The sequence below is a fragment of the Bidens hawaiensis genome, unplaced genomic scaffold (genome assembly GCF_021521415.1).
Source record: "Bidens hawaiensis isolate Kalapana, Puna unplaced genomic scaffold, B.hawaiensis_p1.1 tig00000780_1, whole genome shotgun sequence".
NCBI classification, from domain to species: Eukaryota; Viridiplantae; Streptophyta; class Magnoliopsida; order Asterales; family Asteraceae; genus Bidens; species Bidens hawaiensis.
Window position 1 is genome coordinate 4,031,144 of NW_027491045.1, and position 12,545 is coordinate 4,043,688.

The 12,545-nt window shown below is 38.8% G+C and overlaps 3 protein-coding genes across 4 annotated transcripts in view; 1 reads left to right on the forward strand and 2 right to left on the reverse strand.

Annotated features, from left to right (window-relative positions):
• The window catches only part of LOC143538731 (uncharacterized), a 173,681-nt gene that overhangs the window by 98,922 nt on the left and 62,214 nt on the right, over nucleotides 1-12,545 (reverse strand). The window lies entirely within an intron of this gene.
• Nucleotides 388-2,379, forward strand: LOC143537145 (putative pentatricopeptide repeat-containing protein At5g52630). The gene has a single exon (XM_077030975.1). The coding sequence runs from the start codon at nucleotides 589-591 to the stop codon at nucleotides 2,338-2,340; it is 1,752 nt and encodes a 583-aa protein (XP_076887090.1). The 5' UTR covers nucleotides 388-588; the 3' UTR covers nucleotides 2,341-2,379.
• On the reverse strand, nucleotides 3,866-7,414 carry LOC143537151 (putative mitochondrial adenine nucleotide transporter BTL1). Of its 2 annotated transcripts, none has more exons than XM_077030987.1 (6): nucleotides 7,292-7,414; nucleotides 7,038-7,205; nucleotides 5,991-6,085; nucleotides 5,572-5,905; nucleotides 5,238-5,475; nucleotides 3,866-4,354 (listed from the first exon to the last, which is right to left on the reverse strand). In XM_077030987.1, the coding sequence occupies exons 1-6, from the start codon at nucleotides 7,319-7,321 to the stop codon at nucleotides 4,104-4,106; spliced, it is 1,116 nt and encodes a 371-aa protein (XP_076887102.1). In that variant the 5' UTR covers nucleotides 7,322-7,414; the 3' UTR covers nucleotides 3,866-4,103. The 2 variants fall into 2 exon arrangements, with proteins under 2 accessions (XP_076887102.1, XP_076887097.1); XM_077030982.1 differs by having other exon boundaries at nucleotides 7,038-7,208.

The following is a 12,545-nucleotide window of genomic DNA, read 5'->3' on the forward strand; positions in this document are numbered from 1 at the left end:
GTATAAATGGATGCCAAAACGTATAAACGGATGTCAAAATGCATAAACAAATGCCAAAACGCATAGACAGACTTCAAAACGCATAAACTGACTTTAAAACACATAAATGGATGCCAAACACATAAATAGATCCCAAAACACATAAACGAAATTCAAAATGCTAAATGGAGTCAAAATGCATAAACGGGGGCCAAAACGCATAAACCGAGGTTAAAACGCATAAACCGAGGCCAAAACGCATAAACAAATGTCAAAATGCATAAATGGAGGCCAAAACACATAAGTGTAAGCAAAAACGCATAAACGAAAGCCAAAACACATAAGCGAATGTCAAAACGCATAAACGAAAGTCAAAACACATAAACAAAGGCCATTTATGCGAGTTGACCTCCACTTACGCGATCTAACATCCATTTATTCGTTTTGGCTCCAGGTTAAACAAAAGGTTTTCCCAGTTACGAATTTCCACCCAGACGGCTTACCTAAATTACGGATACAATTACGAGCCCGAATTTAAAACATAACCCAAACACTTAACATTTAACAACCCATACATCCTATATTCCTTTTTTTATTTTTCCCACCAATATGCGTTCTTCAACCTTCGAACAAAACCACAAAAACATAAGCAATCTTCTTCTCACAGCAACCAAATCCAAAACCCTAATTGCAGGCCTGCAACTCCACGCCTACATAATCAAAACCAGCCTCCAATCACTCCCACTAATCTCCAACTACCTAATCAACTTCTACTCCAAAACCCACTTACCAATCCACTCACAACGCGTATTCGAACAAACCCACATCAAATCACCCACCACTTGGAGCTCAATCATCTCATCTTTCACCCAAAACGAATACCCACTTCTCACCTTAACCTATTTCAAACAAATGATCAGTCTTGGTATCCACCCAGATGACCATATCTTCCCTAGTGCCACTAAATCTTGTGCGATTATTAATAGGTGTGATGTGGGTATGAGTGTTCATTGCTTTGCAGTGAAAACTGGGTTTGTTTGGGATGTGTTTGTTGCGAGCTCGGTTGTCGATATGTACGCGAAATGTGGGTCGGTTTCGGATGCACGCCACGTGTTCGATGAAATGCCTGTGAGAAATGTGGTGTCGTGGAGCGGGATGATTTACGGGTATGCGCAGGTAGGGGAGAACGACGAGGCGGCGCTGTTGTTTAAACGCGCGTTGTGTGAGAAATTCGAGGTTAATGATTTTACGTTTACGAGTGTTGTACGCATTTGTGGGAATACGACGGGGCTTGGGTTGGGGAAACAGTTGCACGGGTTGTGTTTGAAGTTGAGTTTTGACTCGTCTTGCTTTGTTGGGAGTTCGTTGATTTCGATGTACTCGAAATGTGGGGTTGTGGAGTTGGCATACCGTGTGTTTGACGAGATACGCGTTAGGAATTTGGGTATGTGGAATGCGATGCTTATGGCGTGTGCGCAGCGTTCGCATACAGACAAAGTTTTTGATTTGTTTAAAGAAATGGAAACGTGTAACGTGAAACCGAATTTTATTACTTTTTTAGGTACCCTTTACGCGTGTAGTCATTCCGGATTAGTTGACAAGGGTAGATATTATTTTAACTTAATGAAACGGTATGGGATCGAACCGACAGATCAGCATTATGCGTCGATGGTGGATATACTTGCACGTGCTAATAAAGTTCAAGAAGCGATTTTGATAATACAAGAAATGCCTATCCAGCCGACCGAATGTGTATGGGGGGCGTTGTTGACCGGATGCAGAGTTCATGGAAATACCGAGTTAGCAGCTTATGCTGCTGATAAAGTGTTTGAATTAGGAACAGTAAGCTCGGGTATGTATGTGTTGTTATCAAATGTTTATGCTGCAGCTGGGAGGTATGAAGATGCAGCTAGAGCCCGGAAGATGTTAAGGGACGTAGGGGTAAAAAAGGAAACGGGGTTAAGTTGGGTCGAGGAGGGTAATATCGTCCATACTTTTGCTGCGGGGGATAGACGTCATTTTAAAACGAGTGAGATTTATGATAAGTTGGAGGAGTTGGAAGACGAGATGGTGAAAGATGGTTATGTTGCGGATACAAGTTACGTGTTAAGAGAAGTCGGTGACGAAGAGAAGAATATGGCGATAAGATATCATAGTGAACGACTAGCCATTGCGTTTGCTTTGATTACGTTTAAGGATAACAGGCCGATTAGAATTATGAAGAATTTGCGGATTTGTGGTGATTGTCATACTGCGATAAAGTTTATGTCGAAATGTTGTGGGAGAGTGATTATTGTGAGGGATAATAATCGGTTTCATCGGTTTGAGGATGGGAAATGTTCTTGTAGTGATTATTGGTGATCATAAGATAACGGTTTTGACTCGTTGGCAAGCTTACGAGCGAGGACGGTTGGGAGCTATAACATACCGACAGAATCGGTTTGAAATTTATACGGTTTGGCTCGCGGGCAGGGGCGAAGGATATCAAGGGCCAGGGGTGGCCCAGGCCCCCCCCCCCCCCCCGTTTTTTCTCGCATTAGTGTAAATTTAGTTGTTTTTGGTCTGGAAATTTTTATACGTAGTGTAATTTTACCTGTTTCCGGCCAAAAGTTTGAGCCCGGCCCCCTCGTTTATGATTTTTATAATACATTTTGAGTCCCCCCCACCCCCGACATTCGTGTCCAAGCTTTGCCACTGCTCGCGGGATTGGTCCATTTTGGAAGTTGGAACTGTTTGGTTTTCTATGAATGAAAGGTTATAGTAACATACTAACATCAAAGTTGTTCGGTTTTATAATTCATTTCAATTTAAGCGTTACTTATTTAAGTAACTGGCTAATCGAAAACATTATATTTTTTGTGATTCTATCTTTTATTTGGTACCCGTCGCAGCAGCGTACAATTTGGTAGTGTGACTTTGGACGTTACTTGATTAATAAAAACAATAAAACCAACATGATTCGATACACTTCTGGTTAAAGTACAACTATATGTTTGTGATTCTATCTTTCAAGTCAATGCACTTGTTCTTAATGTTGAAAAAGAATCTTTCATAGTGGTCTGAATAGCAAACACATGACTTTAAAATAAATAGACTTAATGAAGTGTTGACATCATTAAAGATTCCTACAACTGGTAAAAGAATCCTTCAAACGGACGTTAGTGACAAGTACTAGGCAACGGTCCTACTTACTGAAGACGACAAAGGTGTCAGATCTATCTATCGATGGATATAGCAAGTTATTGAAACTACTAAATTTTAAAACCTCATGTAGCTTAGAATTGCTTACGTTATTTTTTAAATGTGTAATACGTGGATTAATGGATCATGAACTATAAAGAACGTATACAAAACACAGTTCCGGCCACGAAGCGCAGGTTAATCATGTCCCTAGTTTAACATTCAGTAGTTATACAAAACGTGGTTTCCTCATGATAAAAAAGAATCCACCATAGTGGTCTAAAAAGCAAACACATGACTGTAAAAGAAATAGCTGATGTGATGTCATCTTTAAAGATTCTCATATACCGTTAATGAAAAGTACTAGGTAGTGGTCGGTCAGACGAAGAAAGGTGTTAGCTCTATATATAAATATAACAAGTGCACTGAAACTACTAAATTTTATAACTTATTTTGCTCATGTAGTTTAGAATTACTTAGGTTATTTTTAAATGTTGTAATATCTGCATTATGAACTATAAAAAAACGTATACAGAACACAGTCCCCACCACGAATCTCCCTAGTTTCATTTCATACTTAGAATTCATTATATTAAACTTCTCCATTTTTTTCAAACCAAAAACTTCAACCCCAAAAGTAAAATTAAATCAAACCCCTAAGTAAAACTAAAACCGATCAATTTTCTGAAGTTAAAACATTGGCGCGCATGAACCCAAAACGGACCATGCACGCCACTCATTTTGATCATATCACATCTTAACTTAAATCATATTACATCTTAAATAAACAAACAAATGATTATTAACCTAAAAAACAAGAAGCAATGAAGTGACAATCGCCACTTGCTTCCCTAACAAAATTCAAAGGTACAGATATTATCTCTTAACATTTCAAAATAACCGCGCATAACGGTTGAAGCCTCGAACAAATTATTATGATGCTATCATTGTTTATCCTTGTCGCCGACCAGTATGTCTTTCCATGCTTCATAAAACATCCATGTGATACCGGATGATGGCATCACCTTCAGACAACTTGCACCCCATCCTCTGTATAATCCACCAAAACCTTCGTCTCTAATAACTTCCGATAATGCAGCCGCAATGTTCGGTGGGCACTTCCCGTGCAGAGCTCCCACCATTAGCCGCTTTCTTGCTACCTCTAAAGGAAAACTTATTGTACTTGCGGTCAAACCTAAAATAAGTTAATAGGTTACGACACGATGTTTTGCACTGCGTTTTCCAATAATATGGCATGAAATTATCAAAATCAGATAATGTAATATAATTAAAACATAATGTTAAATAACCAAAGTGTTAGATTCTTCGACAAATTTGGATTATCTAAGGCAAAACGAGCAAGTTGCACAAAAATGTAACAGACTTTACAAACTTAAAAATGTGAGATAACAAACTTCTTTTATGTTTTAAGGTAACCAACAACTTTTAAACAGTTTTACCATTTTTGTATGTCGTTTTATGATTACCATAAAAAGACAAAAATCAACTTTTCATCAAAAAAACAAGAATCCAAAGTTAATATCTTAGATGAAAGACAATAGTTGGTTATTGTATAACATAGCAAAACAAAATTAATTGCTAAAATTAGAAAATTAGAAATAACCAACTTTTAAAAAGATTTAACATTTTTGTATGTTTGGCTTTAGAAGTCACTTAACTTATATAATAGAACCTTTACATTGAAAAACAGATATTTAAAGTAAATATCTTGAATAAGAAACAAAAGTTGGTGACCATAAAATACAAAAGAGATAATAAAATAAATCTGGTTACCTAAAATTGAAAATTTGATACGTTTTCTGTCTAATTCTCCCTTAGGTAATATGACAAAAAAGTACATTCGTTTAAATTAATTGTTCTAAAAACACTGTTTGTTTTCTATCAACTACAATAATTTCCTATATCCTTTACAATAATGACAAAAAAGTATAATCTTTACTCTCTTTTGAATTAACTGTTCTAAATCGAATCAAGTATCGCAATTAAAATTAGTTTTAAATTGAACATTTTTACTAGAATAATCTTGATTACCTAATCATAAGTACGGACAAACATACCTGAAAGAGCTCCAATTAGTAACATCTCGGGACGGCTTAAAGTTTTCTTATTCTGAGCTGTGCAGTAAGACTTCTTAATAGTGTCGTACATAAAATAGTAACAAGTACTATACGGCAACATGCCCATCAATGTTGGAGAAAGACCCGAATAGAAAGAACCAATCCCGCCATTTTTATACATTTTCTGAACCGCAATACTCAAATTAGGATAAGCGTCTGGACTCACAGTCAGCCGATCCTGTTAAAAACAAAAACCAAAAAGTTAAATTACTAACCAACAAAAAAAACATCATCAATCTACAACAACTAATGTTTTACTATTTAAAGCTATTACCTTTAAGACTTCAAGAGGATGACATACAAGAGTGCCGGCAATCCCTGCAGCTGCGCCGCCAACGGCAACCGGTGAGAGCCACGAGAGAGAAAAACTTAGTTTCACCGGACCGATTTGCACATTTGGACACTCTTCTTGACTCCATTTTTCTTTTGCTGTTGTCATCACTCGTTTAACACATTCAAACGTTCCAAGTTCAATTGCTTGTGTGGGAACAATTCGTATCATGTTAATTGCATTTCCGGCCCAAAGTCCTTGCCACCCTTGATTTTCAATTACCTCTAAAAAACTACCGGATATTGTTTTTGACCCGACACCAACCACCATTCTCGTCCTGCATAGCATTTAAGGATCTATTATAAGTATCAAAATATTGTAATTACTATATCAAATGATTTGAACTTGTGAATATCGCGAACCTTATGGTTTCTAGAGGTGCAAGAACAGCTTTCGTCATAGCTCCAGCTAAAGCACCACTGAGAAACTCACCAACTTCTCTTGTCTTTACAAATTTCTGAAACAAATTAATGAATTAAGCTTCGATTTCACAAAATTTAGTAACACGGAAGCAAAACCAATCAAATAAAAACACGATTACGCAAACGGTTACATTTTTCAAAACATAATTCGATTTAGGTTCGAAAAATCTGCTATAAGAGTACAAAGATCGAATCGATAAAAACCTCAAAATGAATTGAGATTTTTCGAGCTCAATCCTCAAAAAAAAAGTCATTTAGTTATCGAGCCCTTTATGGGAAGCCCGTTTAAACTAGTCGAGCATTAACAAGCCTTGTGCATTTTTAAATTTTACCTCTTTTGGATTTCTGCCTATTAATTTCACATTGCACAACCGAGCTTTGGCTCATTAAAAGTACACTTAATAAGCTGGACCCGATCTTAGGCTCATTTAAAGATTTTCTCAAAACAAATGAAATAATAATAACAATAATTAAAAACATATATAAGTTAACTAATGAATAACAAACAAGCTGAGCTTGAGCTCTAATTAGTCAAAATCAGCCAAGCTAGTGGCTCTAGCTCTAGTTAGTCAAAACAAGCAGAGCTCAAGCTTGGCTAGCTTACAGGAAATAAATCTGTTACCGATACAGACATTGAATTCCAATAAATCCAAACCTAAATCATTTCTCAAAATCGATAGAAGCAATTAATTAAAAACATATAAAAGTTAATTAATACATAATAAACAAGTCGAGCTTAAAAAACAACTCACGAGCAAACTTTCGAAAAAGCGCTCAAAACGAAATGAGCTCGAGCTAGTCGAGTAACGCACATCTGTTACCGATACAGACATTGAATTTCAATAAATTCAAACCTAAAACACTTCTGCATTACAATATTCCATTATACATATATAACCTAACTTAAAACAGCTACAATTATTCGTTCGGTAAATTAGGCATAATAATAATAATAATAATAATAATAAATTAACAGCCGGCACTTACAGCGATCGGTTTTCGAAGATCCGGAAGGTGAAAACGAAGCGTAAAGGAATCATCAACGTCATCAACATCCTGAGTCCGTTGATTATTATGACGTAATAGCACCAGGTCAAGGTTTTTATGAAGCGGTACGGAATCCAAAATATCCTCCATTGAACAAAACCTCTTCCTCTGCTCAATTCAACACAAAATATATAAAATTAATATTAAATATGAATATTATAGATAATTATTATTATTTATAGAATGTGGTAGACCTGGGGGTGTGACGTGGATTTGGAAGTCATGTTCCACCCGCCGGCGGGTGATTAGATATTTTGGTTTCCGGTCGCCGTCGGTCGTGATTAGATATTTAGAGAAGTTGACAATTTTCTTCAGGTTTTGGTTTGTTGTATGGGTTTAGGGTTTTCATTTTTTTTGTTTTGGCCCATTAATGAATGAAAGAAAGTAAGTAAGTCGGCCTAACTTTTTTTATTGTTTCTTTGACTATAATAATAATAATTGTTTTTTTGTATTTGCTTTGAAAATTTTGTACCTACGAATATAGGATAAAGAGGTGCATAGATAGGGTATTTGATTGGAAATGGTTTCTGGTATGGTTATCAAAAAAAAAAAAGTAAGGGTGTGTCTGGTATGGTTCATAGCGGTTTTTGGCAAAAAATCAAACCGAAAATCAAAACTTTGGTTTTTGGAGTTTTTGAGGCCCTTCAGTTTTGGTTTTTCGGTTTTTAACATTTGAGCTTGAAAGTTGACAAAAAAATATTGAATTTAGGTATAAATAAATTTGTTAATTGTAAAATAATAGACTAATGTACATTTGAATAAATTCTTATAAATTACTTAATAAAAAATATAAAAAAAAATGTAGGAATTCGGTTCGGCTCAGAATCGGTTCTTAGTGCAAGTTCGGGGAGAAACACGGTACCAACTCGTACTCGCGAATCGGTCAGTCGGTCATTCAGGAACATGGTATTTTGTGCAACTATACTAGGATACAGTGAGGAATGAGAATAAATAGTAACTTAGTGTTTGGGGATTAGCTTGGTACTAATATGGTACGGGTCCTGAAAATTATGATCTTAATTTTTCAAAAGCTTTGGTACATGTATTGAAAATGCTCGATTCAATTGAGGCATCGTATGAAAAAAAGTTAGGTAAACACCGATATTGATCCCAATTCCCCCAAAATCTTGGTACTAGTACCAGTAACGAAGTGTTTGTTTCGGTATCGATACTCGGTACATTTTGCTAATCCCTAGTATGCATGAATGATGGCAGAATGGAATAGATTATTATGAAGAGGATGATAAAAAGAATGTTTTGTTGGTTAATGAAATGAAATCACATATTTTACCTCGTCAATTTTATCTCATCTAAAACATATCAAATTCATTCGATTCACCTTTTTTCCCATATTATTTCCTCTTTCATCCTACGTTACCTCTATCACCGCCTCCACCTTTTTTTGTTTATTTAACCTTTTAAAATGACCCGATTCAAACTTTCGAATTCTATTTGACATTATAAAAAAATCTAACTATAAATACTCTATGATTTTAACCATCAACCATTATTACCTTATGTCCTTATTTTTATACCGTAATACAAGGTTAATCATTAATGACAAGTGCCTTACTCTTAACTTGTCACCCATTAACAACTTTCTAATAAAAAAAATCGGTTTTAAAAGATATAGTACATAACTCATATAGAATTGGAGGCTTAGAAATAATTGAGGCCCAAAGTCATTGTCTTATTTGGCTGGCCCATAGGCCGGGTCAATGAAGATGCACTAAATTATTAGAGAAAAACTAATTATGGAAGAAAAAAAAAACATATTTTTCCTACATTTATAAATAGTTGGAAACACAACTTTTACAAAAATATTCTTGTTGGTAGTGCATTGTTTTCAAACCATAGACTTATATATCATGGAAACGTTTATCCGAATCTTGAATTACCAACTCAACCAAACCATCGTTCTTTTTATATTATTAAATTCCACTACTTTATTAAAACCAACGTTTTTTTCCTTTTCCATTTTTTTCATGATTTTTTTTTACACGGCCAACTAAGTAACGCAGGGTACATCGTACGCGGCCAACTAAGTAACGCCGGGTACATCGTACGCGGCCCCCATTGGTTAAAGGTAGCTTGAGCCGGCCACTAGTCCGGACGGACGGAGCCCCTAGCGGTCCACCTATTTTGGCATTCACCGGATAAAACTCGATCCCCACGCCCGCCAAACGGCACGACAGCGAGGAGCCGGTAAAACCGGCTGAGATCGGGACTCGAACCCTCATATAAATTGGGGATAGTGAGGTGTAGTTTTAGTTTAATAGTTTCAAATTTGTGGTTTTCGTTCAATACTTTTGTTTTCACTTGCAATTAAAAATGACCCAACTAACACCGTTAACGTTCGTTAAACTCATCAACATACCCCTCACGTGAGGGACATCTTTAAATACGAAGAAGCGTGTATCGACTTACTTGTATACGATCAACGTTCCTCGGGTACGAGTGTGCTATATCACCGATGGTTTTCCGAGATACGAGTTCTTCCACCTACAAAACGAACAGTACTGTGAGCTTACCCCTCAGAAAGGGACAGAGGGGTCCTCTTTGGGGTAACCCTCCGGTGTGAGAATCAGATATTGTAGGAGAGGATAATCAGGATGTGAAAATGAGTAAAGGACTTAGAATATATTTTCTTGTCTGCCTCCAACTGTGGAGGCGGCCTAGTATTTATAGTGCTATGGTTTTCAATGATTTGGCTCAGACCCAATTAGGGCATTTTTAGCCTCCCCCTATTGCTTCGCGCCACGTGTATTTAGGACACCTGGTGCTCTTTCATTGATTATTCTCTGACCAAGGTATTTCACCTGACCCATGTGTCATCACGTGGTAGCACATGGGCTTTGCTGAGTTGTCCACCTTTCATTGGCAGCTGTCAACCTCAGCACATTCTTTATTCCTTAAAAGATACCTTCTGGAAGGTTGTCTGATGAGCACAATCACGGTTGTCCTTATCCTGATTTGGATTAGATTATTGTCTCATTTATGCGCCTATCCTGGGGATCCGCGAGGTCTTCTCTTATTCTCACACTGAGTGTGCGTGCTGTGTGCATATGCGATATGCGCCACGCACAGGTGTTTCGTGCGCTTGCGCATAGGTTTCGGATTTGTGTCTTCGTGACATCTTGATTTCAAGCTTCTTATCCGTACTTTATGGGTTGACCCGCCCCGCTCGATGTTGGGGCGGGTGCATACCCCTTCAAGCCCCCAGTCTAATGTGTGTCTTGTCTCGCGCGAGCGAGGTAAGGGAGATATTAGACTCAATGGTTCGCTTTCTTAATAGGGTTTCTCTTTTCTTTTTCATTTCTCATATGTGCGTTGCGCGAAATTCCATCCCTTTGGTTAAAATGAATCGTCAATGCACGTGGTTGGTTGGTGTTGACATGCATCAGAGATGGAGGCGTTATGTGTCAGACCTTTCGTGTGCTCGAGGTGCTACAGTGGCCTTTCACGTCTCCTCATACGGTGTCAGGAACACGTGTCGCGCTTATGTTGGCCTACGCCTGCGAGTGGGGGCGCGTGAGCGTAGATCTGGTTATTACTTGTTTCTCTTTCTCTCCCCTGGGCCTATAAAACCAAACCTTTTTGAACGGTTTTTTCTTCATCTCCATTGTCACTTTAGAGCTTTACTTGTCTTCTAACCCTTCGATTCAGAGCCTTTATCTTTGCTTCCGGATTCTGTGTTTAAACAATCGGATTGCTCTTATTCTGCAATCGCATGTCTCTTAACCCAGACACTACCGAGTCCCCCAGTAAAGGCCGTGTGAAGTCGATGGTTATCTCTAACTTGAAGAAGACCGGCAAGGGTATTCGGGTTGCCGAGGCTTCGTCGGAGGAGGGGGGAAGAATAAAACGGCGAAAAGATGGGACAAGATCCCCTGCAAGTTGGAACAGCCTGAGCTTGATAGTCTCATTGCTTCTCAGGGTTTTCTTCCTGAGTATAGTTGTCTGCTCCCGGCAGCCGGGCAGACGGCTGCGGATCCTCCTGCCGGCTATATCTCTCTATATTCTCATTTTTTTACTCACTGTAACCTTCATCTTCCGATGACAAGGTTTATAGGTGCGCTCCTTCAATTTTATGGGATTCACATATCCCAAGTTCACCCTTTTGGGTTGGTGCGCATGACTCATTTTGAGTTTATGTGCAAAGCTCAGCGCGAAGAGCCTACTCCTCGCCGCTTTCAATATTTCTATAAACCAAAGGTTCAAGATTCTTGGTTTTCGTTTACTCCGCGCAGTCAGAAGGTTAAATGTTGTACTGTCACTTTTAAGAGCCTTCATGACTGGACTGAGAAATTTTTCTACGTCAAGGCTGGTGTGATTCCAATCCGCATGACTATGCGCGCGATCACTTCTGCGCCCGCGGATGACAATGTCCTTAAGAACCCAACGGGCACATGGGTTAAGAAGTTATCTGCTGAACCATCCTCCGCCACGAATATTTGCGAGGAAGCGCTTGTGGGGGTTGGTATGAGCAAGAGGTGGACTGACAGCGAGACTGAGCCTGTCATTCGTGTTGATGGCTCAGGTGGGTTGTTTGTTCATTGCATTAATTCTGCGCGAGTATAATTCGTATTGCTGATATCACTTGTCTTGTTTTATGCAGACAGCAAGGAATACATCCACGCCGCCTATGACGAGCATACGGAGGGTGGATCTGCTGCGCTGAACCCTGGGGAAACCGCCTTTCCTGATTATTTTGACGATATGTTTATTCCTGTTGACTTAGAGTTTTGCCTTGACAGCGATGTGCCTGGTAAGCCTTTGTATTTGTGCTTAGGCCCTTAGAATACCAAATTTGGTTTTATCATTTCTGTTGCGCGCATTGTAGATGCGCTCGCTAATTATGAGTTAGAGCCTGTGGAAGAGGAAGGGGAGGAGGCAGAAGCTGAAGCGCAAAAACTCAAGCGCAAGGCTAAAGGCAAAACTGGCGCAGGGGCCAGTAAAAAACAGAAAAAAGATGATGCCTCTGTTGCCCAGAATCTTCCTCCTACTCAAGTGAAGGGACTTGAGAAAACCAAGGGTTTTACTTCCAAGTTTTCCTCGTCTTCTTTGCCTCAAGGTGTGGGCAATCCTCCAGTCCACACGAGGTATGGTGCTGCCACCTCATCTCTGCGCGCGGCGGACAAGGGAAGCGGTGCTGCGCCTGCTGTTTCGTCTTCTCCAACAGGTATACTTTGTTTATATTTTGTGGTTTTATGAGCGTGATTCCGATAGAGTTATTAATGAAGCTTTGTTCACTCAAATGTTTGTAGAGCCGGCAACGTTGGTGGCTCAACCTCAGGCGCAGCAAGGTGCCAAGGCTATGCCGAAGGTTGTTTTGAAGTCCTCTGTTTTGCCCTCAAAAAGGGGGAAAATGGACTTCATGGCGATGCTTAATTCGCGGACTGCGGTGCGCCAAGGTATTTATTGCGCTTTGATTGTCTGATTTTTTCC